This window comes from Typopeltis vanoorti, chromosome 23 (genome assembly GCF_054136105.1).
Source record: "Typopeltis vanoorti isolate ZY-2024b chromosome 23, IOZ_Tvanoo_1.0, whole genome shotgun sequence".
NCBI classification, from domain to species: domain Eukaryota; kingdom Metazoa; phylum Arthropoda; class Arachnida; order Uropygi; family Thelyphonidae; genus Typopeltis; species Typopeltis vanoorti.
In genome coordinates, this window is record NC_143571.1 from 77,146,310 (window position 1) to 77,173,580 (window position 27,271).

At 33.7% G+C, this 27,271-nt stretch overlaps 1 protein-coding gene across 1 annotated transcript in view; it reads left to right on the forward strand.

Annotated features, from left to right (window-relative positions):
• Positions 1 to 27,271, forward strand: part of Pp2A-29B (Protein phosphatase PP2A regulatory subunit A) — a 239,122-nt gene that overhangs the window by 180,969 nt on the left and 30,882 nt on the right. The window contains exons 12-13 of the mRNA XM_090413204.1: positions 6,189 to 6,343; positions 20,473 to 20,615. Of these exons, the coding sequence (XP_090269330.1) occupies positions 6,189 to 6,343; positions 20,473 to 20,615 (298 nt within the window). The remainder of the gene's footprint in view (positions 1 to 6,188; positions 6,344 to 20,472; positions 20,616 to 27,271) is intronic.

The following is a 27,271-nucleotide window of genomic DNA, read 5'->3' on the forward strand; positions in this document are numbered from 1 at the left end:
ATTTTATAGAGGTCTGTCAAGTAAGCGATGTCATTTTTGGATGTAATCAGGTTGGCTCGCAATCTGTCGTCTGTTTTCTAGGAACTCTAGTACTGAATCAAACAAATTGTAAAATCGATTCAGACAAATACCTTTTGAAAGCCAGCGAACTTCTGTGTGAAGCAGCAAACGATTGAAATATTCATCGTTTTCACTACAAAGTTGGCTAAACAATCTGTCACTCAATGAATTGCTTCAAATCTTGTTGACTACTCTAATAACGTAATGGAGCGACGTGTGCAGGTGTTCACTTAAATTTTTTGCAACCAAATGTTGACGATGAAGAACACAATGTATAGCGAGTACATTTGGTACTGCTTGTTTCAAATGCGCTATGAAACCCTTGTGGCACCCTGTCATTGCTGGAGCACCATCAGTAGCAGCAGACAAAATATTACAAATAGGAATGTCTTTCTCTCAAAAAAACTTATTCATGATATTAAACATAGATTCTCCCTTTGTATCTGCTTCCAAGTTTTTAGCAAATAATAATTCTTGACAAACTTTTTCTTCTTTTAGGAATCGTACATATGATAAGAGTAGTGGTTCATTATTTGGGAGTGTTGATTCGAGTTGAATGGAAAATTGGCATGTCTTCAAATAATCGCACAATGATTTTTCAACGTCTTCAGCCATTTCATCGATTCTTCTTTGCACTGAATTATTGCTCAAAGAAATTTTCCTGATTATATCCGATGCTGGCTTATGAAACACGGTGTTTATTACTTCTTTTACTGCTGGCAAGATTAATTCCTCACCAATTGTGTGTGTGTGGAATTATGTGTGTGGTTTTTGTGATTAATAATGAAATATTATAAGAAGCTTGTAATCCGTCATTATCTTGTTTAGTGGACGACGTAAAAAGTTTTGATATAGTTAGACGTTTAAAATATTTTTCTTCTAGTACTTGAAAATAGGACAAATCTTTATCCTTTTTGTCAGCATGCATTTTAGTCAAATGCTCTTGTAGCCTAGAAGGCTTCATTGCTTCATTTGAAAACACTTTTTGACAATCAAGCACATGGGTAATAATTGGTTCGTAGGAGACTGAATAAAACCATATTTCAAATACTCAATACTGTACTGTCGACATTTGTTCTTATATTCAGACATAATGAAGTAATAAAATTTGCAAAAATATTCACAAAATAAAAGATTTGATTTACACTTTGTATGACTCCACTTATCTATCACACTTTCGATTGATGATTGTTGGCAAAACACACAAAAAATAATGAAACGTATTCCTAAACCACTGGTATTTATCCACTTGCATGCATTGACTTGTTTGCGATACCATCGTACTTGTGCTTTGAACAAGTCACTGCAAGCACCCATATTCCTGTCAAAACATGCTGAATTGAGTGAATTACCTACGTAATAGCTGACTGACATACTACTAGTTAAGACTCGTCTGCTATGTGGATAGACTAAAGCCTGTATGGCACGATCAATTTTTACAATAGCAAAAAATGAATAAATTTTTTAAGTATATAAAAAATAGAAGTTAAAATATTCTCTATGACACATTCAATTTTTTATTTTGCACGCAAGCACATTTTGTTTGTCCGACCACAACATTGTCCGAATAATTAATAAATAAAATAACTACACAAGATATAAACAAGAAATCTACAAAACATAACCACAGAAAACAGTATAATAAGTTTAGAATAATATTTGCTTTGTTTTTTCCCTCTAGTTAGCAATATAAGTTAGTGCTAACTAAAATTTATGATTTTATTTCTTTCTTGCCATTATTATTTTTACTCATAATATTAATTATATAAAATTGGGTTTATTTTTGTACAAATCAATTAGAAAAATGGTTTTATATATATTTTGAAATGAAATATAACGAATATATTAGGCTACTGTCAACATAACCTATTATACACACTATATATACATCTATTTTCTCATTGACATTGAAAATTGACATCTATTTCTATCCGACATGGTAAATTTTCAAATGATTCATCATCATCATCATCAAATTCCTGCTATGTACCCTCAAGGGGAGTACAGGATATGATAGTACTACATGAAAAATTTACATCATCACTAACTTCCTATCTACAATTTTCCTCCAGATGACTCTGTTACTTGTCAAGACTCCAACATTACCAGATCTTATATTTCTATCGTCTAAGGCACTTTGTACCGTATCAATCCACTTATATCTTGGTCTTCCTCTGGGTCGTTTTCCTGCAAACTTGGCATAGAACACTTGTATTGCTAATCTTTCCTTGCCCATTCTGTTTAAGTGACAATACCACCTGAGATTAGCACTGCTAATGCATTCTGGATGCTGACAATGTCAAATTCTTTCCTAATATAATCGTTTTTAATATGATATTGCCATTGATGCCATCTGTTCACGCCTCTAATCTTTCTCAGGACTCTCATATCTGCGGTCTCTAGTCTTTGGTCAAGTGTTTTACTTCTGACCCAGCTATCAGATCCATAAGTTAAAACTGGTTTGAACACTGTCTTCTATACATCTAATTTCGTGTTCTGACTAATTTCTCTCTTATTCCATATAAATTTATTCTTTCCTACAATACCAGCTTTGTTGATTCTGTTGTCTATTTCCATATTTAATTTACCATCTTCACTAAAAATCGTTCCTAAGTAGCTGAAATGTTTTACTTGTTTCACAGATTCTCCATTCTTAACACAGTTGACATTTTCAATGATTCTGCCTATTTTCATTGTGTTTGTCTTTTTATTGCTGATCTTCATACCATATCTATTACAACATTTATTCAATTTAGTCAGAGAATCTTGCAGACTTGTAGCAGATTTATTTAGAAGTATAACATCGTCCGCATAAAGCAAAGAACTGCCATTAACATCTCCAATTTTGATATCATGTTTAATACCACTTTCCTTCATAATGTGATCCATATAGATAATGAATAACAGTGGGGATAATGTACATCCTTGTCTCACACCAGATTTAACATTAAACCATCTTCCTGTGCTTCCTTCAATTCTAACTGCTGATTTACAACTCAAATAAAGACTAAGTATTGCTTGATATAATGCCCCATTGACACCATATAACTGTAGCATATTGAATAGCTTCTCTCTTGGCACCTTGTCATATGCCTTTTCCGAATTGACAAAACTTAAATACAGATCTCTGATATATTCCCATGCTTTCTCGACTCCTCTTCTTCTTCTTCTATGCGTTATTCCCGCTTCCTATGCAGGGTCCGCGTGTTACTTTTTTATAGATGCGACTTCTTGTTAGTACTACTCCCAACCGACCCGTCGCCTGGTCTGCCGCGGGGGGGGGGGGGGGGTATATTTTTGACTGTAGAGGCGTATGTTCACTTTCTCGACTATTTGTCGTAAAGTGAAGATCTGATCCTGACAGCCTCTATTTGACCTGAATCCAGCTTGTTCTTCACCAAGCTTTTCTTCCACAATTCTTTTCAACCGTTTCTCAAGTATACTTGCATATATTTACCAGGAACACTCAGTAGGGATATACCTCTGTAATTCTCACATGCAGTTTTATTTCCCTTTTTATATATGGGTACTAGGAGAGCTCTACTCCAAACATCTGGAATTCGGCCCTCTCTCCAGCCATTCTGAACTATGCAGTGTAGCCACTAAGACTTTTATACCACCATACTTCAGCATTTCTGGTCGAATATCGTCTACTCCTGCTGCCTTTCCACAATAATTGAAATAGAAAATTGATAAAAAAATCGATCGTGTAAGATGGGCATAAGATGAATTAAAATGCAATATTTAAATTTTAAATGATTATCTAATCGCAAAATCACGAAAATAATTAATTTTTAAATATATATTATTAATTTCTTCTATAAAGAGCCGCCGACTCCTAGACTGCCTGAATGCCCCCAAATACTTCTGATCCCACTATAGCCCCCCAGAAGGCTTCAGTGCCCACTTGGGGTGGTACTGACCACTTTGGGAACCTATGCTCTAGATGAATCTAGAGAAATTTCACTAGATTCATCCTATATTAACAACAGCCTTAGCTTCAATCTCTCTGATGCACACATTGCCTCTGTTCAGTATTGGTGCACTTGTGACAGAGACATGATAAAATTACATCAACAGATCTAGTATAAAAGACAATAGTACATTTTAAAAACAGGAATGCGAGCTTGAGTTCTAAATTAAAGTTGACTACGTGCATGAGCTGCCATAAGTGCGCCAATACTGAACAGAGGCAATGTGTGCATCAGAGAAATTGAAGCTAAGGCTGTTGTTAATATGGGATGAATCTAATGAAATTTCTCTAGATTCGATGATCTTTCTTTCGAGTTCATCATAACACACATGGATATTAGAAGTTTTTGGCCAGTATATACGAGGTGTTGGCAGCCTTCATCCAAGTTAATAGAGAAGAGAACGTGGCTAGAGAGAGGGCTGGCTCTGGTCCTATTGTAGGAAATGTCTCTCTGGTGTTCTTTCATACGCAAAAGGACGGATTTAGCTGTCTAGTCGTAATATGGTTTTCCACATTCACACAAAATCTTGTAGACTCCTGGATACTTAGTAGGGAGATGTTTCGCTTTAGGTTTACTTAGTATGGAGCAAAGTTTTGGAAACGTAGTGAAGCAAGTTCTAATGTTGAATTCCTTAAGAATTTTTGCTAGTTTTGGGGAGAGAGAGAGAGCTAATGTATGGCAATGAAATAAAAGCTCTTGGGGGAGAAGAGTCTTCAGTAGCAGTAGAGCGATGGAAAGAGAAAAATTTATCAATCTGTTTAAGAGAGAAATCATTGTTGACAAAAGTCCTTTTAAATAAATGGAGTTCATTTTCAATTTCTGTTTCATCTGTAAGTAAAGATCTGCTCGATGTGCAAGGGTTGAAATAATGCCAAATTTTTGCGGATGTTAGTGATGGGAAGAAGCTTGAAGGTATACGTCTGTGTGAGTCGGTTTTCTAAAAATTGAGATTTTGATATTTTCAGCACATCTTGTAAATTTTAAGTCCAGAAAGGAGAGACAGTCATTGGATTCCAGTTTGAAGGTAAAATTAATATTTTCATGAAACTTGTTGAGGTGGTCTAGAAACAAATTGAGGTTGTTGATTCCCTGTTCCCAGATGAGGAATATATGATCTATATAATGATACCAAATTTTGGGTTTAAGAGTAGAGGAATTAATTGCTTTTTCTTCAAAATCCTTTTGAATTTTGAATGAACTACTAAACAGTGATACTTACTCTGAATTAAATAGTGACCCTAGAATACAACTGCATAATAGGACCAACAATTTACTGAAAACCACCTCAGAGTTACCAAGAAACATCCTTCTTTCCTTCAGGTTGCTTCATCCACTAATCCCACGATTATATGGACTCCCTAAGATCCATAAATTAAGTGCCCTGCTCAGACCAATCATTGAAGGCATACACTCCCCTACTTACAATCTATCTAAATACCCCGCATCCTTTTTAAAAAGCCTATCTGGAACTTCCTGATCTCATATAAAAAATTCGGCTGGTTTTGTATCAAAAATCAAAGACAACAAACTTGACAAATCAGATTTAATGGCAAGTTTTGATATAGTTTCTCTCTTCGCGAATGTACCTACTCAAGAAGTCCTCCATCTTCTCCAGAACAAACTAGCCAAGAAATTCTTTTCCTTACTCTCTCACTGTGTAAATTCAAGATACTTCAAATTCGAAAAAAATTCGTGTTGTTTTTTCATTCTCAGTATATAGTCATCCAAACTAATTTTGATATATATAGTCTAAGACCACTCAGTTCATAAACATCGTATACTTGTGTCATCTCTTTAGTTATTTTATAATATAAACAAGCTAACCAATCTTACATTTACATGAAAATATGAAAGAATTGCTTTAGCTTTTGCTTGTTTAATTCCATATTGGATGTTTTGTATTGAATATTTACATGTCTTAAGCAACTTTATGAATGTGTCCTTTAAATCTGTATTAGTGTGATATTACAGAGAGTCAGTTTTATATTTATCTAATCATTTTAATTCTACAATTGTTCACTTGATTTTTTATTTTGAAGATTTAGTAATCATATTCTGTTGGTGAATATTCCAATATCCAATAATAATTTTTATATATCATTTTATGTTTTTAATAAAATAACTGCTTTTAAATTCTCACATATTTAATTTCAGTATTTGCAATTCGGGAAGCTGCGACACAAAATTTGAAAAAGTTGGTAGAAAAGTTTGGATCAGAGTGGGCCACAAATACTGTTATTCCTAAAGTTTTGACAATGTCTCAAGATCAGAATTATCTGCATCGAATGACATGTTTATTTTGTATTAATGTGAGTCCTGCATTTTATTTATGCTCCTTAAAGTTTCATTAATTTAAGAAGTTCTGATCTTTCTAATGTTTAAAATAATATTCATTAAAATAGTTCAAAATATTCATGTTTTAGCTGATCATGTAGCAGCCTGTGTGTATGTGTGTTTGAAGAAATTTAATGACTAGAAGCTGAGAGATACCAAAATAGAAAAAAAATCTATATTATTTGAATGCACAATTAACTTTGTCTTCTGAGAAGACTTCATCGAACTCATAACTTGAAAAGAGAAATACAAACAGTATACACTACAAGAGAACAATAGCTATAAATTAAGTTGCAAGCGTATTGCTGACATTTGAAGGCATTCTGGATGCTACAGCATTGTTGGGCTCATATATATGACAAAGTTGGATAGCTGTAGAATGACAATCAGATAAGTTATAGCTAAGGTTAGCATTAAGATGGACTAGATTCAGAATAGTTTCTGTTGATTCCACAATACTTCTCAAGCTTATCATAGCATCTAAAAATGTTTTCTAATTTGTTCCAGATCACTAAAATAAATCAACTAGTGTGCTGACTAGTCTCTCACATGCTCTTCCATATGCAACTCAGTGGATTTCTCTATCTAACCAAAATAGGATGCATTGCAGTTACACAAACATGATAAACTCTGGGATACTTTAGGCCGTTGTTTCAGCTTAGGTGTACCAGAGAAGGAACACAGTTTGGATAGAAAAGTAAAAGAAATGTGGATTTTAAATTTCTTGAGAATTTTATCTAACTTTGGTGAAATGGAGGTGATATACCAAAGAGATATAAAGCCTTTTACATGAATACTATCGTCAGTATGAGCAGGTGGATTAAATAGTAGCTTACTAACCGTCTGTTTAGGATAATCGTTTTTTTCTGAAAGGTTGGATGGAGAAACTATAGTTTTTTGCTGATCTCTTCTTCCATCACTGAGAATGGAGTGAGCATATTTACCTAATGAAGAAATGATGCCGAACTTTTGTGGTGGATAATGATGAGATGGCACATGAAGTTATCTATCGGTATGTGTGGGTTTTCTGTAAATAGAACTCTTCAACTTTTGTGATGCACGACTCAGTTTCCCATCCAGAAATGGGAGAGACCTGTTAACTTCCAGTTCTGAGGTAAATTGGATGTTGACCGTTGAGATGGTTTGGGAACTCCTTTAAGGAATCTGGTACATGGCTCCACATTGAGAAAACATCATTAATATACCTTTTCAGTATACCGTGGCTGTATAATGGGAAGGAATTAATTCCTTTTTTCCTCCAAGGTTTCTACAAATAAATTTGCTAATATAGGAGATAATAGGTTGCCCATGGCCATGCTGAAGTTCTGTTTGTAAATAATATTTTTAAAAAGAAAGTAAACCAGAATTTATTCAATTGGACTGGAGTGACATAACTTTTTTTTTGGTAACGTATCTTTTAAAATAATTAAGACCATTTCTGTAGGCACATTAGTAAAGAGAGAAATAACATTGAAACTTGCCATAATTTCATCTTTTTGAAGATGAATTTCTTTAGCAATTGAAAAAAAAAAGTGCAGAAATCTGGAGAAAGGAGGTGATCAGGCCTGTTAAATTTTTTTAAAACTTGGGTAATCTTGTGTATGGGAGAATCAGTGCCTTCTATGATGGGTCTTAGTGGAGTGTTCTCCTTATTAAGGAATGAGAAGATGAAGTGAACAAAGGGATAATCTTAAATTTCTAGGAAATTCTGTAGTAGTTCTCAGCTGATTGTTAGTGTGATTATGAATCCTGTTCAAGATTTGGATCCTTTTCAAGAATTTAATAAGTATCTATTCGTAGTACTTGTAACATTTTGTTGTAAACATGCTCTCTCTCTCTCTTCCTCCTCAGTGAAGAAGAAATCACCAAAAGAACTATTTCTTCTTACAACCTTTTAGAAAAATGGTTATCCTAAACATACTGTTAGTAAGATGCTATTTAATCCACCTGCTCAGTGCAGTGAAGATAGTATTGATGTAATAGGCTCTGTATCTTTACCATGTATCTGCTCCATTTCGCAAAATAGCTAAAATTCTCAAATTTAAAATCCACACTTTTACTCCTCTGTTCAAACTGTTCCTTACTCAGTACACCTAAACTGAGACATAACATCCTAAAGTATCTCAAAGTTTACCTTTGGTGTAACTGCAGTGGTCCGTATTTTGGTCAGATGGAAAAATCCATTGAGTTGCATATGGAAGAGCTTATGAGAAACATCATGTATGACAGAACTATACTCTTTTTTCATGTTATCTTGGAAGTAAAGAAATATATTACAGGCCGTACTGCTTCTGAAGGTAGTGGGATATTAGTTCACTGTTACTATAGCAATAGTCTTCGGAGACCACGTGATAGATAATTGCATTTTCCAAAAATAAGGTCCCTGTAATAATTTAATGCTATGAAACATATAATTCTACCATTGACAAGTAAGGAAGTAGTGAAATAATTATATACAAAGTACCACATAATGTGATAACGTAAAAAATTTAAGGAACTATTTTATGCAAGTAAGTCTATAGTAGGAATGGTAAGAAAATTTGAAAATGTTGCTTATTCTACTACTTCCAAGATTACCTGAAAAAGAATATAGAGTTGTCTCAATTTGGGCAGTAATGTCATAAGAAGTAGTAGTATTATTATATGTGTAGAACTGTGGTTGTACGTACTGATCTTGGCCAAATGAAGATTTGGATGTGAATTTCTGTCATTGCCTAAAAGGAAAGTTGCTTCAACTATGTTTTTGACAGAACATATCTGCAGTTTGTGCCCATTATGGTATGGCTGTTGAAAATCACATCAGCAGGATTTGCTGATGCTGCAGTTGATATAAGAGATTATTTGCTTCCCCTTCTTTAATACTGATGAAAATGAATTCACAGCAGTGACATGATGCTGCTGTGAATGAGCTAATGCACAAGTTTCGTGGACTCAGTTTTTTTATGATGCCATTGCTTATCGCATCTCTTTGCATTTGTGTTTTGCTAAGAATTATAAATTGTTTACAACATTTTATTACTGTTAATAATGGCAGAGAATATTAATGTGAGGGAACTGTTGCTTCCAGTTAAAAGGAGTACTGGTAAACTCCTTTTTAATATTAGATACTATGTAGAAAGTATTTTTAACTTGGGTATAATTATGTTAAAGATACCAAGCAATTTTAAACCTGGTTTTACTCCATTTTTTCCCAAGTAAGCAAACAGACAAAATGTCAAGTTTGCGCCTGCAATTGATGATACTATGATTATCATTATTGAATTAAGTGACAAAGCATATTTTAGACCAATAAGGCCTGTTATTAAAAACATATGCAGAGAAAAGAAAAAGGACACTGTCATTCAGCATTTCTTTTATGAAAATTCTACTAAATTTTTTTGTTTACATGACTGACATAACTAAATGATTTATTTATTTACATACACGATGGCTTTAAAATGTTATTAAACCATTGCATGCAGTTGCAGGAAGGGGGGGGGGGGGTTATGATTTACTTTACACTGAAATTTGCTATACAGAGGTTGTCTGGATCCCAACGTGTCATCTGACTGGTATACACCTATAGTTTGAATGTTCAGGTTTAGGATAATGTCAGTTCTTTGCTTTATGTGGATGATGTTATACTTCTAAATAAATCCACTACAAGTCTGCAAGATTCTCTGACTAAATTGAATAGCTGTTGTAATAGATATGGTATGAAGGTCAGCAATAAAAAGACAAAGACAATTAAAAATAGGCAGAATCATTGAAAATGTCAACTGTGTTGTGAATGGAGAACCTGTGGAACAAGTAAAACATTTCAGCTACTTAGGCACGATTTTTAGTGAAGATGGTAAATTAAATATAGAAATAGACAACAGAATCAGCAAAGCTGGTATAGTGGGAAGTCAATTGAATAAATTCATATGGAATAAGAGAGAAATCAGAACACTAAATTAGCTGTATAGAAGACAGTGTTCAAACCAGTTTTAACTTATGGATCTGAGAGTTGGGTCAGAAGTAAAACACTTGACCAAAAACTAGAGACTGCAGATATGAGAGTCCTGAGAAAGATTATAGGCGTGAACAGATGGCATCAATGGCAATATCATATTAAAAACGAGGATATTAGGAAAGAACTTGACATTGTCAGCATCCAGGAATGCGCTAGCAGAGCTAATCTCAGGTGGTATGGTCACTTAAACAGAATGGGTGAAGAAAGATTAGCAAAAACAAGTGTTCTCTGCCAGGTTGGCAGCAAAACGACCCTGAGGAAAACCAAAATATAGGTGGATTGATACGGTACAAAGTGCCTTAGACGATAGAAATATAAGATCTGATAATGTTGGAGTCTTGACAAGTAACAGACTGATTTGGAGGAAAATTGTAGATAGGAAGTTAGTAATGATGTAATTTTTTTCATGTAGTACTATCATATCCTGTACACCCCTTGAGGGTACATGGCAGGAATTTGATGATGAGGTTTAAGATGTGTTTTTTATGCATTATTTATTTAGCACATAATTTTAAGAATTCAAAATATGTAGGTAAATCCCACATTTGAACATAAACCTGAACATTCAAACTATAGGCATACCCAGTCATATAACACTTTCAGACAACTGCTGTATAGCAAATTTTGTGGCTGGAAAAAAAAAAATTAAAAAAGCTTGAAAAGTATATAGGAAAAAATGGGGTGCTTAATGGTCAAAGCTGTATAACTGAGAGGAGACCTCCACATAGCCTTTAAAGGAATGCGGAGAAACGACTAGGGCTTCTGACCTAATGTCCAATCCTCACCTTCTCATGGTGCACCCTGTTGGGTATCTACTTGGATATGGAACAAACGAGGATGGCTGGTAATTTGGAATTTAGCCAACCAGATTGTATTCTTATTGGTTAAACCAAAATAATAAATGAAGGTACGACATGACAAAATATCATGCTGGCTGGGGCGACACCCGGTTAAACAAGGCCCCCGTTGTTTTCGCCAGGAAACCAGGGAGAACAGCGAAATGTCAGCTACTGCAACAAATCTGAAAACAAACCCCAACTCAACATCACCAGAGTTAAAGATCGGTACTATCAACATAAGAAGCCTGAATGGCAAAGAAATGGAGCTAGCTGAGGAATTAGATAAGTACCAGATCGACATAATAGGCGTGACTGAAACAAAAAAGACCAAAATTGGTGAGATCTTTCTGAGCAATAAATACAAAATGTTATATTTAGGCAATGACAATCAAGGAAAAGAAGGAGTAGCCATAGTATTCAACACAAAATACGAGGCTAATCTTCTTGAATGGCAGTCAGTCTCAAGTAGAGTAATGTGGGCAAATATGAGAATGGGGAACTGGACAATGAGACTTATTTGTGCCTATGGTCCCACAGAAGGTTCTACTAAGGTAGAAGTGGAGGAATTTTTTGACGCTTTAGAAAAAGCAACTGACACAATGAAAAAGGAAAAGTTGGTCCTTGTTGGGGATCTAAATAACAGAGTAGGAAATGATTTTCACATATACAAAAATATTTTGGGAAAATTTGTAGGAAAGAGCAAAGCTAATAATAATGGCAAATATCTGTTGGATCTCTGCTCAGGACATGGACTGGTTATTACTAGCACCATGTTCCAGCATAAAAATGTTCACAAATTCACATGGAGAGAAGAGGCAAGGAACAAGAAAAGTCTCATTGACTATGTTATTGTTGATAGTGATGTTTTCTCCCTGGTACAGGACACCAGAGTGTACAGAGGATTTGAAATTGGAAGTGATCACTATTTAGTCTTGAGCAGGATAAAATTGAATTTCATATTGAAAAGAATAACATGTAAGAAAGTTTTAAAGCGAATAAAAGTTGAGCAGCTCTCAGATGTGAACTGTAGGCTAAAATACACAAAGAATATTGAAGAAAAAATGAAAGAGTTTGAGAACAGGAATCAAACCCTGGAGATTCAGTGGCAAACTCTGAAGAAAACATAGATTGATTCTGCCAGAGAGGCATGTGGTGAGGTGGTCTGCAAGGATAAAAAAATCAGAACTCCCTGATGGACACAGGAATTTAGAGAGGCAGTGAAGGAAAAGAAGAAAGCATATCAAAAGTTCCTGTCAAATAAGTCAGCTTGTGCTCTTAGAGAATACAGAGACAAATGCCAGAATGCTAAACGCTGTGTAAAAATAGCTAAACAAAAGTCATGGGAGGACTTTGGCAAGAATATAGAAAATAAATATCAAGAAGGTGGCAAAATATTCTGGAGGTTGTTGAAGAAACTTAAGAATGGAGGAAGGAGTGCTGTAAAAGGAGTTAGAGATGATAAAGGTGACATGAAAAGGGGAAAAAAAGATATCCTTGAAGTATGGAGTAATTACTTTGAAAAGCTGCTAAATGAAACAAGCAGTGATGACAGTGCAGTGGTAAAAAACTACTGGTCAGTGCATGCAGTCAGGAATATATATTCATACTTGAAGTAGAAAAAGCCATCAAAGGCTTGAATTGCGGAAAGGCAGCAGGAGTAGATGATATTCAACCAGAAATGCTGAAGTATGGTGGTATAAGAGTCTTACAGTGGCTGCACTGCATAGTTCAGAAAGCCTGGACACAGGGACGAATACCCGATGATTGGAGTAGAGCTCTCATAGTACCCTTATATAAAAAGGGAAATAAAACTGAATGTGAGAATTACAGAGGTATTTCACTACTGAGTGTTCCTGGCAAGATCTATGCAAGTATACTTGAGAAACGGTTGAGAATAATTGTGAAAGAAAAGCTTGGTGAAGAACAAGCTGGGTTCAGGCCAAATAGAAGCTGTCAGAATCAGATCTTCACTTTACGACAAATAGTTGAGAAAGCATGGGAATATAGGAGAGATCGGTATTTAAGCTTTGTCGATTTGGAAAAGGCATATGACGGTTCCAAGAGAGAAGCTATTCAATACGCTACAGTTATATGGTGTCAGTGGGACATTATATCAAGCAATACTTAGTCTTTACTTGAGTTGTAAGTCAGCAGTTAGAATAGAAGGAAGTACAGGAAGATGGTTTAATGTTAAATCTGATGTGAGTCAAGGATGTACATTATCCCCACTGTTATTCATTATCTATATGGATCACATTATGAAGGAAAGTGGTATTAAACATGATATTAGAATTGGAGAGTTAATGTCAGTTCTTTGCTTTATGTGGATGATGTTATACTTCTAAATAAATCCGCTACAAGTCTGCAAGATTCTCTGACTAAATTGAATAGCTGTTGTAATAGATATGGTATGAAGGTCAGCAATAAAAAGACAAAGACAATTAAAAATAGGCAGAATCATTGAAAATGTCAACTGTGTTGTGAATGGAGAACCTGTGGACAAGTGAAACATTTCAGCTACTTAGGCACGATTTTTACTGAATATGGTATATTAAATATAGAAATAGACAACAGAATCAGCAAAGCTGGTATGGTAGGAAGTCAATTGAATACATTCATAGGGAATAAGAGAGAAATTAGTCAGAACACTAAATTAGCTGTATACAAGATAGTGTTCAAACCAGTTTTAACTTATGGATCTGAGAGTTGGGTCAGAAGTAAAACACTTGACCAAAGACTAGAGACCGCAGATATGAGAGTCCTGAGAAAGATTATAGGCGTGAACAGATGGCATCAATGGCAATATCATATTAAAAACGAGGATATTAGAAAAGAACTTGACATTGTCAACATCCAGGAATGCGTTTGCAGAGCTAATCTCAGGTGGTGATATCTCAGGTCGCTTAATCAGAATGGGTGAAGAAAGATTAGCAAAACAAGTGTTCTCTGCCAGGTTGGCAGCAAAACGACCCAGAGGAAGACCAAGATATAGGTGGATTGATATGGTACAAAGTGCCTTAGACGATAGAAATATAAGATCTGATAATGTTGGAGTCTTGACAAGTAACAGACTGATTTGGAGGAAAATTGTAGATAGGAAGTTAGTAATGATGTAATTTTTTTCATGTAGTACTATCATATCCTGTACACCTCTTGAGGGTACATGGCAGGAATTTGATGATGATGATATGAAAAAATAGCATAGGAGAATGAAATGAAAGAAGAAATATGATATTAAACTTTATGATGAGTATCAGGTTGACTACTGAACACATTTTACAAGGAAAGACCAAACCGAAATAGTGCATGAATTAGTTCAAACGGACACAAAAAAAGTGAAATAGATTATATTTTATCATCTCATTTAAGAATATTTAAAGATGTTTTAGTCATCAATGAAATAGGCATAGGAAGTGATCACAAAATAGAGGGAAAATACCAATAGAAGAAAAAAATTTACTGAATGAAACGGAACAAAACAAAATATGTAGAGATAAATAATGATTTATCACCGAGCCAAATCATTACTTACCGAAGAAACAGAAATTATAAATGAACTCAGTTTTCTTAAAAAAACGTTAATTAACAATGGCTTCTCTCCAAAGAAGATTGACAAATTTCTTTCCCCCCAGGCACTCAACTACTGCTAAAGATCCCCCTCCCCCAAGAGCCTTCATCTCCTTGCCTTACATCAGCTCTCTTTCACCAAAAGTGGCAAAGATTCTCAAGAAATTTAACTTCAAAACGTGCTACACTACGCTTCCAAAACTTCGTTCATTACTTTGCAAACATAAACAGAAACATCTTCCTACTCAGTTTCCAGGAGTCTACAAGATTTTGTGTGATTGCGGAAAGCCATATTATGGACAGACTGCTAAATCCATCCTTCTACGTTTGGATGAACACCGTAGAGATATCTCCTTTAACAGGACTAGAGCTAGCGCGCTCTCTAGCCACGTTCTCTTTTCTGCTAACTCAGACGAAGGCCGCCAGCACGTTGTAAACTGGACTCAAACTGCTAATATCCATGAGTGCTACGATGAACTCGAAAGAAAGATTGTTGAATGAAGAGAAATTTCTCTAGATTCCTCTCATATCAACAACAGCCTGAGTTACAATCTCTCGGACGCACACGTTGCTTCTGTTCAGTACTGGCGCACTCGCGACAGCACGTAGTATTCGTTTGTAAGGAACTCATACTTGCATTTTTTCAAACATGCTACTGTTTTTCACTTGTTCTGTTAGTACAATTTTAAGTCTCCGTAATTTTTTATATACTTCTTTGAGTATGATACCTGACGATGTTCTTGTAATGAAACTAGTAAACTAGTAGTATCTTGTTAAATATATCTTGCCATCTTTTTTCTCTCGGTAATAGTCATTAAACTTATTTTATATATATATATATATATAATCAAAGAAATAACATGAATGAAAACGAAATCTAGAAATAAATAATATAATAATAACAGGCAAATCTTGATCTAATCATTATAGATTGCAAAATATAAAAAGGTTAAAAATAAAAAATATTCTGAGAGAAAACAAAAAAAATCGGTCATAGATAAGAAGGCAACTAATTGGAAAAGGAAATACAGTACAGAACTTACAGAAATAAATAAAACAATCGGGAAAAAATATTAAAGAAGATAAAATGATACAAGAAACAATTGATAGCAACAAAAATATGAAAGTACTACAAAACAGTCTCTCACTAGGAAAAAACAAATAGAAAGAACTGGACAGTATTTTTGCATAACACCACATGCACTATTGGAAAACACTATTATATGGAAGCTATAACAGGAAGAAGAAAGATCCCAGAAATACAACTGGAATGAAAGATATGAAAAATAATAAAATGCCAGAAGAAGATGGAATTATAATACAAATTATGAAAGCAGCAAGAGAAATATTGAAAAAAGAGCTAAAAAATCTATTTAATAAATGCCTAAATGAGAATGATATACCAAACAGCTGTAACAATGTCACCATCATACTCTTGTTCAAAAAGGATAATAAGAAAAAAAACGATACAAAATTATAGACCTATGAGCTTCTGTTGCAAGTATATATATACAAAAATAATAACAAAATCATAAGATTATCAGATGAAGCTCAGCCTAATGAACAAGCTGGATTTAGAAAGGGGTTTAGCAGAACTGATAATCTGTAGACATTGAATCATCTAAGAGAAAATGCAGAGAATGCAACTCTTATCATTGTATCTAGATGTTATAGTTTATTTAAAAAAAAAAAAGCAGTCCTAATAGCAACGAAGAAACGTGGAGTGAGCCAAAATTATATACAGCTGATAAACAAAATATATGAAAAAGCAACTGCTAGTATCCTTAAAAATTAACACAGTAGCCCATATGAAATAAAGGAATGCACCAAGGAGCTGCTGTTTCACCAAAATTATTTAGTGCAGTATTAGAATGTGTCCTGAGTGAACCAGATTGGAATGACAGAGAAATTAATATTAATGGTAAAAGTAATTACTAAAATAAAGATCCCAAAGGCTTCAATTCGGTGATGCAAAATTACATAAACAAAGTGATATTAGATCTAGCATTATTTCAAAGCCGAATGTAGAAACTATGTACCGAACAAGAGTTTTTGGTCTCTTGAGGTTTCTACCTGATCTCTGAAGAGAACCATTTAGTTCGAAACAGCTGTCAGGTTAGTGAAACCTTATCAAAATGGACTAATAAAAGGCGAATATATAGACACTTGGACGGCGCCTATGTCTTCTAAGTAGTCCAACTCGTGAATGATGGGGAGTGTAATCCTGTAAGATCTCTGGTCAACTTACCTTACGAAACTTTCATAGTTTCTACATTCCACTTTGAAATGAAGCTGGATCTAACATCCACTTTGCTTAATGATAAAAATCTAAATCATTTAAGATATGTTGATGATATTGTATTAATAGCAAATAACAGAAAAGAATTAGAAGAGATTATAAATAACACGTTTTACAAGATTGCTGACATCCATAGATTTTAAATTATGTATAATTTAAAATTGTACATAAACTATATAAAAATTAAAATGATGACAAATATCAAAGGAAACCAGATAACAGAAGAACAAATAAAAATAGAAAATAAAGCAAGTGCAAGAATATATATATACCGTGGAAGAACCTTTACATTAGGAAAAAGAACCTTTTATGAAGAAATAAGAATTTAGTTAGGCAACGTGGCTTTTGGCAAACTGAAAATAATCTGTGCAGTAAAATAAAACCAGAAAATAGAGCCAAGCTTTTCAACTAGTGTATAATCTTATTTATGACTTATGGATCAGAGACATGTGAATAACCAAACAAATACTGCACAGAATGGGGTAAACATCAGACTGCAAAACAAAATGAGGAACGAAGATATAAGAAAAGAAACAAAAATTGAGGAAGAGATTTTAGAATTAAAATGAAGATGGGCAAGACATGGATGATAAGCTATAGATAGAAAATCATTCACTGACATCCATAGAAATGAATCTGAAAGGCTGGATGATTAGAGAGAGAAGATGGAGGAATGACCTAGTGGATGGTTGGAGAAAGTTGGCATTGGGAAGCCTTCAACAGAGAAAAATGGAGACAAACGGGAGATGCCTATAACCAAAAATGGTTATAAAAAAGGGCTTAAAAGAAAAAGACAAGTTTGATATCTCAAATTCTAATATCAGATTTAATGACACTTTCTTTTGTAATGCAATCCATATAAATGATTAATAAGAATGCAGATAGTGTGCACCCTTATATTACACCTGATTTTACACCAAACCATCATCCTGTTTTCTCTTCAATTCTGACTGCTGACTTACAACTTTAATATACATGTCTTGCTTTGTATAATTTTCCATTTACTCTTGTAACTATAGTATTTTGAAAAACTTTTCTGTGGACACCTTTCAAGATCTACAAAACTTACATAGAGATCCTTGTTATATTCCCACAATTTCTCAGCTATTTGTCATAAAGTGAAAATGTGATCTTGACAACCTCTGTTTGGCCTGAACCCATTTTGTTCTCCAAGTTTGTGTTTCACAATTTGTCTCGGCCTATTTTCATGTATGCTTGCATAAATCTTACCTGGAACACTTAAAGAAATTCCTCTGCAATTCTCACATTTAGGTTTACTCCCTTTTTTATAGATGGATACTTTGAGAGCTCTACTCCACAGGAATTTCATCTTCTGACCAAGCCCTCTGAATTATGCAGTTTAGCCACTCTGCAAAACTTTTATCCATATTTGAACCTTTCTGGTTGAATATCATCTATTCCAACTACCTTTCCACATTACACATAAGTTTGTGATGGTTATTTCTACCACAAGTATTGATATGTCTCCTGTTTGCATTTCTGTTAAAAAAAATTTTCTACTACAGTTCTGTAACTGCTTATTTTATTTAAGTCTTTCAAAGTAATTATTCCAGACATCTAGGATATCCTTATTTTCAGTTTTCATGTCACCTTTACCATCTTTTCCTTTTACAGTACTCTTTCTTCTATTTCTAAGCTTTATTTTCAATAGCCTCTAGAACGTTTTGCCAGCTTCCTGATATTTTTATCGTCTGTGTTCTAACTGAAGTCTTTTGAAGACTTTTATAACATAGAGCTTAGCTCTGTTAAATATTTTTCTCTGTATTCTTAGGATATCTGCTGGTTTCTTCTTTTCTAGGCTTGCTTCTTTAACTACTTGCAGACAACTTCATCACATGCCTCTCTAGCTGAATCAATCATTGCCTTTTTTTCTGAGTTTGCCACAGAGACGCTAAGGTTTGTTTCTTGTTTTCAAACTATTTCTTTTTTTTCCTGATTACTGTTTGCATAGTTGAGTCTATAGTTTACCTGTAAAAGCTGTGCAACTTTAATTCTTTTTAAAACTTTCTTACTTATTTTTTTTTTTCAATATGATATTCATTTTTATCTTCTTGAAAACCGATCATCACTCCAAGTTTCAAATTCTCTGTATACTCTTATATCCTGAACCTGAATGAAGGTGTCGTTATCAAAAATGGCATAATCAAAGAGTTTTTTCTTATTTCTTGTCTTCTCTCCACGTAAACTTATGCACAACTTTGTTGGGACTCCTTAGTAAACTACTCCCTATCCTGAATATAATCCAGCAGGTACTTACTATTATTAGCCATGCTCTTTTCTCCAAATTTCCCCAATGCATTTCTCTATCTGATATTAATTTACTACTCTGCTGTTTAGATCTCCAACAAGGACCAGTTTTTCCATTTTCTTTATATCGGGTTATTCTCTGATGTCTCAACAATTCTTCTGCTTCTTTCTTATGATAACTTCTGTGGGACTAGAGGCACAAACAAGTTTCTTTGTTCATTTCTCCATTATGAAGTTTGTCCATATAACTCTACTTGCATTTTTCTTCCACTCAAGAAGTTTATCTTTGTGTTTTTGAATGCTATTACAACTCCTTTCTTTCTTGATAATTATTGCATAGAGATAAGGATGTTTGACTCAGTAACACCAATTATGTCCATGTGTTTTTTTTCCGGTTCTGCATGTTCAGTATCCTTTCCACTGATGCCCTTTATGTGTTGATAATTTCTATCCTCAGTCTTCTGTGGTAGTGTTTATTTCATAGCTGACTTTTTGCTGTTTGCCCTGGTTCCCTGATGACAACATCAGGAATCTTGTTTAACTGTATGATGCCTCTGCTGGCATAAAATGTCATGTTTATTTCTTGTTTAAGAAATAAACATAGAGAGTACATTAAGTCCCAAATTTTCAGTCCATATCCATTTCTTTTCAGTACCCATTGGATAACAGCTCATACCTTGTGAAGGTGAGGATTGAATATTAGGTCAGAAGCTCCAATCAGTCCTCTGCATTCCTTAAAGACTGTGGTGGTTCAACATAGCCTCCTCCCAGTTATCTGCCGTTAACTCTTAAGCAACTCCATATAATAAATGACAATGACTAGAAATTGAAAAAAAAAAAAGGGAGTGTTCTTGTTTATAAGGAACATTCTAGACTGTAAGGCTGATGATTCTTTAAATTATCATGTAGGAACATAGTATTGTTATGGTGGCATGATCAGATGCTGATCAGTTTGCTTTATCTATATTGGGATAATCATTCTCAACCTTAGACTGTAGTTGTGAATTTTTCCAGTCCAAATTCCTTGCTAAAAAATATGTTCATTAAATGCAGTTCATTAGCGATGCGACAAATAAGTTTACTTAGATTCAAGTATTTTTGATATCACCAAAATAAACTTTTTTTGTTACATTATAGGTACTGGCTGAAGTTTGTGGTTCAGAAATAACTGTTAAAATGATGCTGCCCACTGTTCTTAACCTTGCAAATGATAATGTTGCTAATGTTCGTTTTAATGTTGCAAAAACATTGCAAAGAGTGGGACCAATATTGGATCAGGGGTAAGATATTGTATATGATATTATTTTGAAAAACATAATTGTATAGCACTATTCATTTTTAATAGATTTTTAATTAGTGCACATAAGAAATGAAAGTAATTACTTTCTACTTTGGAAATATGACATTAAAGTGATTGTAATCACAAGATTATGGAGTTGTACACTCAACCTGCCCCTTGCTAAAAAATTTCTTGCACTATGTGGGATTAAATGTAGGCTTATCCTGGTTATACTAACCAATCTAGTATAGCAACATCTCCACTAGTCAACAGATATCATGTCTTTTTGGTATCATGCTTTGAATTAACTTACGAAGTTGGCTAGGGCAGAGCTGGCATGCCTTTCTACAACAATCTAAATTGTGATTGTCTTTTTAAGCCATTTTGGTTAATAAGCCATAGTTCATGTGACCATAAACAGTAGCTTAAGTTTAAACTCTGGCTGATTGTCTACCCTGGTCCTATTGAGGTATGAAAAATATGGCTTCAGTAGCCATTATGTGGGTATTTATTCGTATGGTAACATTGGGTCACAGTATGGTCCCAGTTTATCTTTGAGTTCCACAATCACAATGTGGGAACAGTCATTTACTCCATTTAAAAAGCATGTCCGCACATACACCATGACCAGTTCGTATTCTATTAAGCTGAGTCCAGAATTTTTGTGGAAGGTTTTAGCAAGCATCAAAACTTTCTTGTAATTTGTTGAGAAAAAATTTTGTAATATCTTTCTGGCTCTCCCACTATTCTTGCCACTTTTGCTTTAGGTCGAAGTTAGATTGTAATAATTGTTGGACTAATTGTAGTGGTGGATGTCTCGATCTCAATCGTACACTTAAGTCTGGGAGATCTAAGTGTATTGATAGGACTGTATTGTCCACGATTTTCTTATACTCCTGTAAGAGTGTTTTAGTCCTGCACAGACATGGTGGAACAATGTTGCTAAGAGCCGAAAGCCAGTGTATGGGCATCGATTTAATTGTGCCAGAAATCAGTCTCATTGTATTATTTAGTTGGTTGTCAACAAGTTTAACATATGTTGTGCTATTTAGCCACACTGGTGAGCAATATTTGGCAACAGAGAAAACTGTTATGCTGATAGAATATAATGGATGGCTAACAACTGAATAATGCACATATACTAGTATTCATAACAACTAATCTGCCAGAGCCAGCCTCTTTTGAAATGTTTGTATAACTATTTATATTTGTAGTTATATCACATATGATGTGCCCTTTAGGCTGACAAGATATTGTCTAAATGTAAGACTTAATTATTCATTAAATATATAACATGCAATTAAGTGTGAAGTTCTTTTATTTAAAATGATTAAGGAATATGAATGTGAACAGCATACAAATGAAACAAGTTTTAGAACTAATAAAGACAAAACTATTATTTCTTAGATAGTGGTATAGAAAGCTAGTGCACAAGATCTGAATCAACTTGCAAATTCAGGAGGTGGGGTAACAGTGCAGAAATTGAATGCTCCTAACTACCCTTTCAAACATTTACTGCATGACACAGCTAACAAAGAGAACAGATTATTCTCTTATCTTTGTTAGCTATATTACCCAGTTTTCATTTCCATCTTCTAGTTATAAGGCAGTATGATTGAGTCAACATTTCTTCCTACTCCCCCTACTTAGTAATGATGTAAAAGTTTTCATCATTACTAAGTACAGTGGTATCTCGCTAATCCGAACTAATAAAAACCGTGCTCGTTCGGATTAGCGAAAAGTTTGAATTAGCGAATTTCTCCCCAAGAAACAACAATAACTAGCGTTTAAGACAAAAATAATCAGATTCTAATGGTATATCAATTTAATTCTGTAAATAAATTAACTGATAGAAAAAAGCCACTGTACTGTAATATAAAACAAAAAAAATAATAATAATACGGTACACAAGTTTATTTTAGTAAAAAAATTAATTTGTATGTACCTTTATTGTTGAGGATTCTGATTTAATAAAATTGCATAGTTCAGTACGTAACTTAATTTAGGTAAAAAATATCACTTTCTTGTACACAACACAAAAAGTTTCACAGAATAGCACAAAAAAAGTTTTTTTTTATTTCTTTGTAAAAAAAAGTCCCTGATTTTCTTTTGCTTCTTTGAAACTAAACGTTTTTTGAATGCTTCTTCTCGGAGCTGCATTAGCAACAAAATTTTGTGCAATGGCTTATCATTCTGCTTAGTCCATTCTATACACATATTAAAACTGTCAGCTGCCTCTTCATGTTTTACTTTTTTTTCCCTTCGAGTTCTTCATCGTCGTCATCGTCTTCTAATTCATTCTGTAGCGTCATATTTATAATTTCATCATGTGATTTGATTTCGAATTCACTTTCGGTTCTATCTGTAATCATTCTGCAACATCTGTTTGTGAAATTTCAACATCTGGAGTTATATTTTTAACCAAATTATGCACGTTTTGAATTTCCTCTTTTTGTGTATATTTGTGATTCATGCCGAAAATACAGTACGTACTGTACAGTATAAAAAAGCAAGTGTGAATACACAATAAATCAAAATAGTCCTCCAGTATAACCGTACAATCGACAGTATGAAAAAATACTGTACCATAATACTAATAAAATAAATAATAATAGTTAAAATAATAATTATTAATTAAAAATAATAGTACACAAAATAATAATACGTAATAAATAAAACTTTTTTCTTTCAAACCGCAGTTTGGATTACTGGAGGGTTCGGACTAAAGAGGTTCGGATTAGCGAGGTACCACTGTAGTTTAAATTACAAGAGCAGACTTTAAAGCACAAACCATGGAAACTGACAGAAGTACGTGGTGAAGTACTTCTTATTATTATATAAAAGTTTATATAATGCTATCAAGGAACAACTATTTCCCTTAAATCTGGAAACCCATATATGTGCACAAATCAATGTAACTTGTACCTAAATCAGAATTGAAGGATGTAAGGGAAATAGTTGTTCCTTGATAGCATTATATAAACTTTTTTTGAAAGTGATCATAGATAGTAGTCCATGTAACTGAGCAGAAGAAAAAAATCTTTGAGAATAACATCACAAATATTTTCTTTTTTTACGTATAGTAAAGAGCATAAAGTTTCAGTTTATTCTAAGAAGATAGTATGTTTAATAAGCACTGTGGAATTCATAAAGTATGAAATTTGATCTTTAATACGTTCGCTGCCACACTACTTCGTCATAGTTTATTCCCATATGCCAAACAATTTCACTTCTTCAAGGTTAGTACGGGTAATCTTGTTGCCGGCGGTAAGCAACATACGGCATATAGTTGACTTGTGTGGAGCATATACCTTCTACAAGTATACACAGTTTTGCTGCTAGCTCCACAAGCCAAGCATTTTCACTTCTTCAAGGTCAGTATGGGTAATCTCGTTGCTGGTGGTAAGTGTCATACGAGTATACTCGTAGCTGGCTTGTGTGGGTCATATACCAACTACAAGTATACTCGTAGTTGGCAGCGAATGTGTTTAAAGCTGACTTCTTTTTCAAAGTAGCAGATATTTCCAATACATGGCAAAGTTCCCTTATTTTTACAATCAACAGTGTTCCAGCAACTTAAATTTCCTTATTTCAGTTTCGGTGGAGTTTTATTGTGATTGAATTGAAACTAAAAAAAAAAAAAAAAGTTCTCACAAAAATTGACAAGTACAGATCCCATAATTAACAAGAATGAACATCATTATTACATTAATGAGAAACTCTTCTATAATAAAAACCGTTCAGTGGCCTTTGCCTGAAATCTAAGTTTATTATTTGCCTCTTAAGATACCATTTTTGACTGTCAGCTCACATGAGTTTGTTATAGTTATGTACACTACTGAACTGCACTCTGAAATAAGAAGTAGGTAGGGGATCAACAATTCCAGTAAAGTGAATGCTTCAAACAGCAATCTTAATGAAAAGTTTTTTAATGTGCCTTTATACATTGTGCTCCATTCTTAAGCAAAAATGAAATGATACATAATATTGAAATTAAAAATGTGTTCCTAGTGAGCATTTAGTTTTAACATTTGTTAGAACTACCTGCAGGGGGAAATATTTTGCTTTCTGAATTATTCCCTTTTGACTCTTTTTTAAGCACTCGAGACTTTTTAAAAGTTTCATAGTCATAATTTTTGTCAAGTTATTTTCTTAGTTTGCTTGAATTTGCTGTTGAAAACTTGTGGCTAGTGAGAGTTTTTCACCAGCCATGTGAAAAGAATTCTAGCAACCTAATAAATGACAAAAATCATACTAAGAGATACCAATGAAAAAATGATTGTGTAAAGAAAGCTATCATATCACTACGTTGGATAGGAAAGGGTTAGATAATATGGAAAGCCATCCTAGAGGCCAAACATGCAACTTTGTTTCAAGTGTGAAGTAGTATTCTCACAGTGGATGATAAAATCTGTCCTTCACTTAACAACATTCACAAATATCCATGACCATAGTAGGATTCAGATTCACAGTCTGTTGGTTAGAGAGCAGAAATTCAGCCAACAGGTTGGTCACTGTCTTGGGTAAGGAAATTTCATACTTTTATAATCACCACACCTAGATTTCTTGGAATGAGGAAAGTGATGAAGAGAAATGAGAGATAAGTGAGAAATGTTGAGTGGCGGAGTGCTCCCTATATGAATAGATTGAATGTTGGTGCATCAGCAAGTTTAATTAATAGGAAAAAGAGATATGATAGAAACAAGTAGTTTTAAAGAGTCTGGAAAAGGCATGTGACAAGAGAAAAACTGTTCAATGGACTACAGTTATGGTATAAAAGGGATGTTATATTAAGAGGTATATATAGTGTACATTTAACTTGTACATGAGTAGTTAATTAAAAGCAGTATGGGTAGATGGTTTGATGTAAAATTGTATGAGCTAAGGTTATATTCTGTTATTCATCACCTATATGGATCGCATTATGAAGGAAAGTGGCATTAGCTCAGATATCAAAATTGGAATATCCAACTCGGCTTAACGCACAATGAAGATGATGTTATATTCTTAACCCCTTTAACTGCTGATTTTATATTCTACTGACATTGTCCCATGTGCTGAATTAATTTTGCAAAAAATTTATAAATAAAATCAATTAAAATTCTTACAACTAAAAAGTTCGGACAACATCATACATTCTTGATATACACTTGTTCACTCACAAAAATGGCAATAATAGTGTTTTATAAAACTTGCATAATCTGCAAGGGGTGTCCACTTGAGGGCACCATTTTTTTCTGCATTCGAGTTAACTTGACCATAGCAGTTAAAGGGTTAAATATAGTGCAAGTCTGTATCAAGGTGTAACAAGTTTGTCATTAAAATCATCAGTAAAAAAATAATGAAAAATGAAATGAAAAATTAGCAGAAACTTTGTAAATATCAGCTGCATCCTGAATGGAGAACCTATAGAACAAAATAAATTCAGCTATTTAGACAAATTTTTAGTGAAGATTGCAAATTAAATATGGAAATAACAGAATAAGCAAAGCTTGCAGGAGTCAACTCAATACATTTAATACATGGAATAAGAAAGAAATTATCTGTATATACAAGACAGTGACCAACTTTAACATAGCCAGTTTTAACAGATCTGAAAGTGAGCTCCGAGAAAAATTATGGGAGTAAAAAGATTATCAGTGGCAGAATCATATTAAAATAAAGCATTAGGAAGGAAGTGAATTTCAGGCAGTATGGTCACTTAAACATAGAAAACTAAATTAACTTAAATTATGAAATCATTGAGGCTAATTTTTTTCCAGTTATGTTATATATGTTTAAGTTATTTTTGCCTAATGAGATGATAGGTGACACAAAGTTGTTTATTCTTGATTTCATTATTATTTTACCTGGTTATTATTGAGGTACAGATGCCCACTATTGTGTTATCCATTCTGATTGATTATATAGAGAACATACACTGGTACAAGCCATTCAAAAAAAAAAAAAAAAGTCATACTTATTTTATGTGCACTTGAGTAAAATATAGATGAAAATAAGAATAATTTCTATAATTTCTTCTCATTTGCATTGTATATGATTAGAGACTTCATAGTTCATTCATTAATGGTTATGCCTTTTAATTGAAAAGATATTAGAACCTTTGTGTTTTTAGAACTTTAGTTAGAAAGAAAATTAGAACCCGGAATCTAATCTAATCTAATCTAGAACACAACCTTTATAACTTTTTTAACTGAAGTTGAGTTAGCCAGTCTTATTTGGAGCAGGGTTTCTTCTCCTGGAAACTCATTTTATCTCATGTGATAAGCTAGAGTGAATACACACAACTGAGAGACATAGTGGACTGTAGATTGGATTACCCACTCTGTCATAGCATTTATTAATTTCTAAAGACAGGTTACAAATGCTGAACAGCAGCATTATTATTGGTAGGAGTAGTTATGGCAGTGTGCCTTGGAAAACAAGCTTTGTTCCCCTACTCCCCTTTATGTTGGTTTATAATTTTCATATTCTTTTCTAAATCGATTTTGTTACACTTAAGATTTGTCCCTTCACTTGTACTATCTCTTGGTTGCTTTCCAATCATTATTGTAAGGAAAATACCAAACTGGAAAAATATCATTACAAAATGCAAGTGTTAATATAGTAACAATATCAACAGGTGACTGAGTATAATTCAAGTGCCTTGTGGACAAT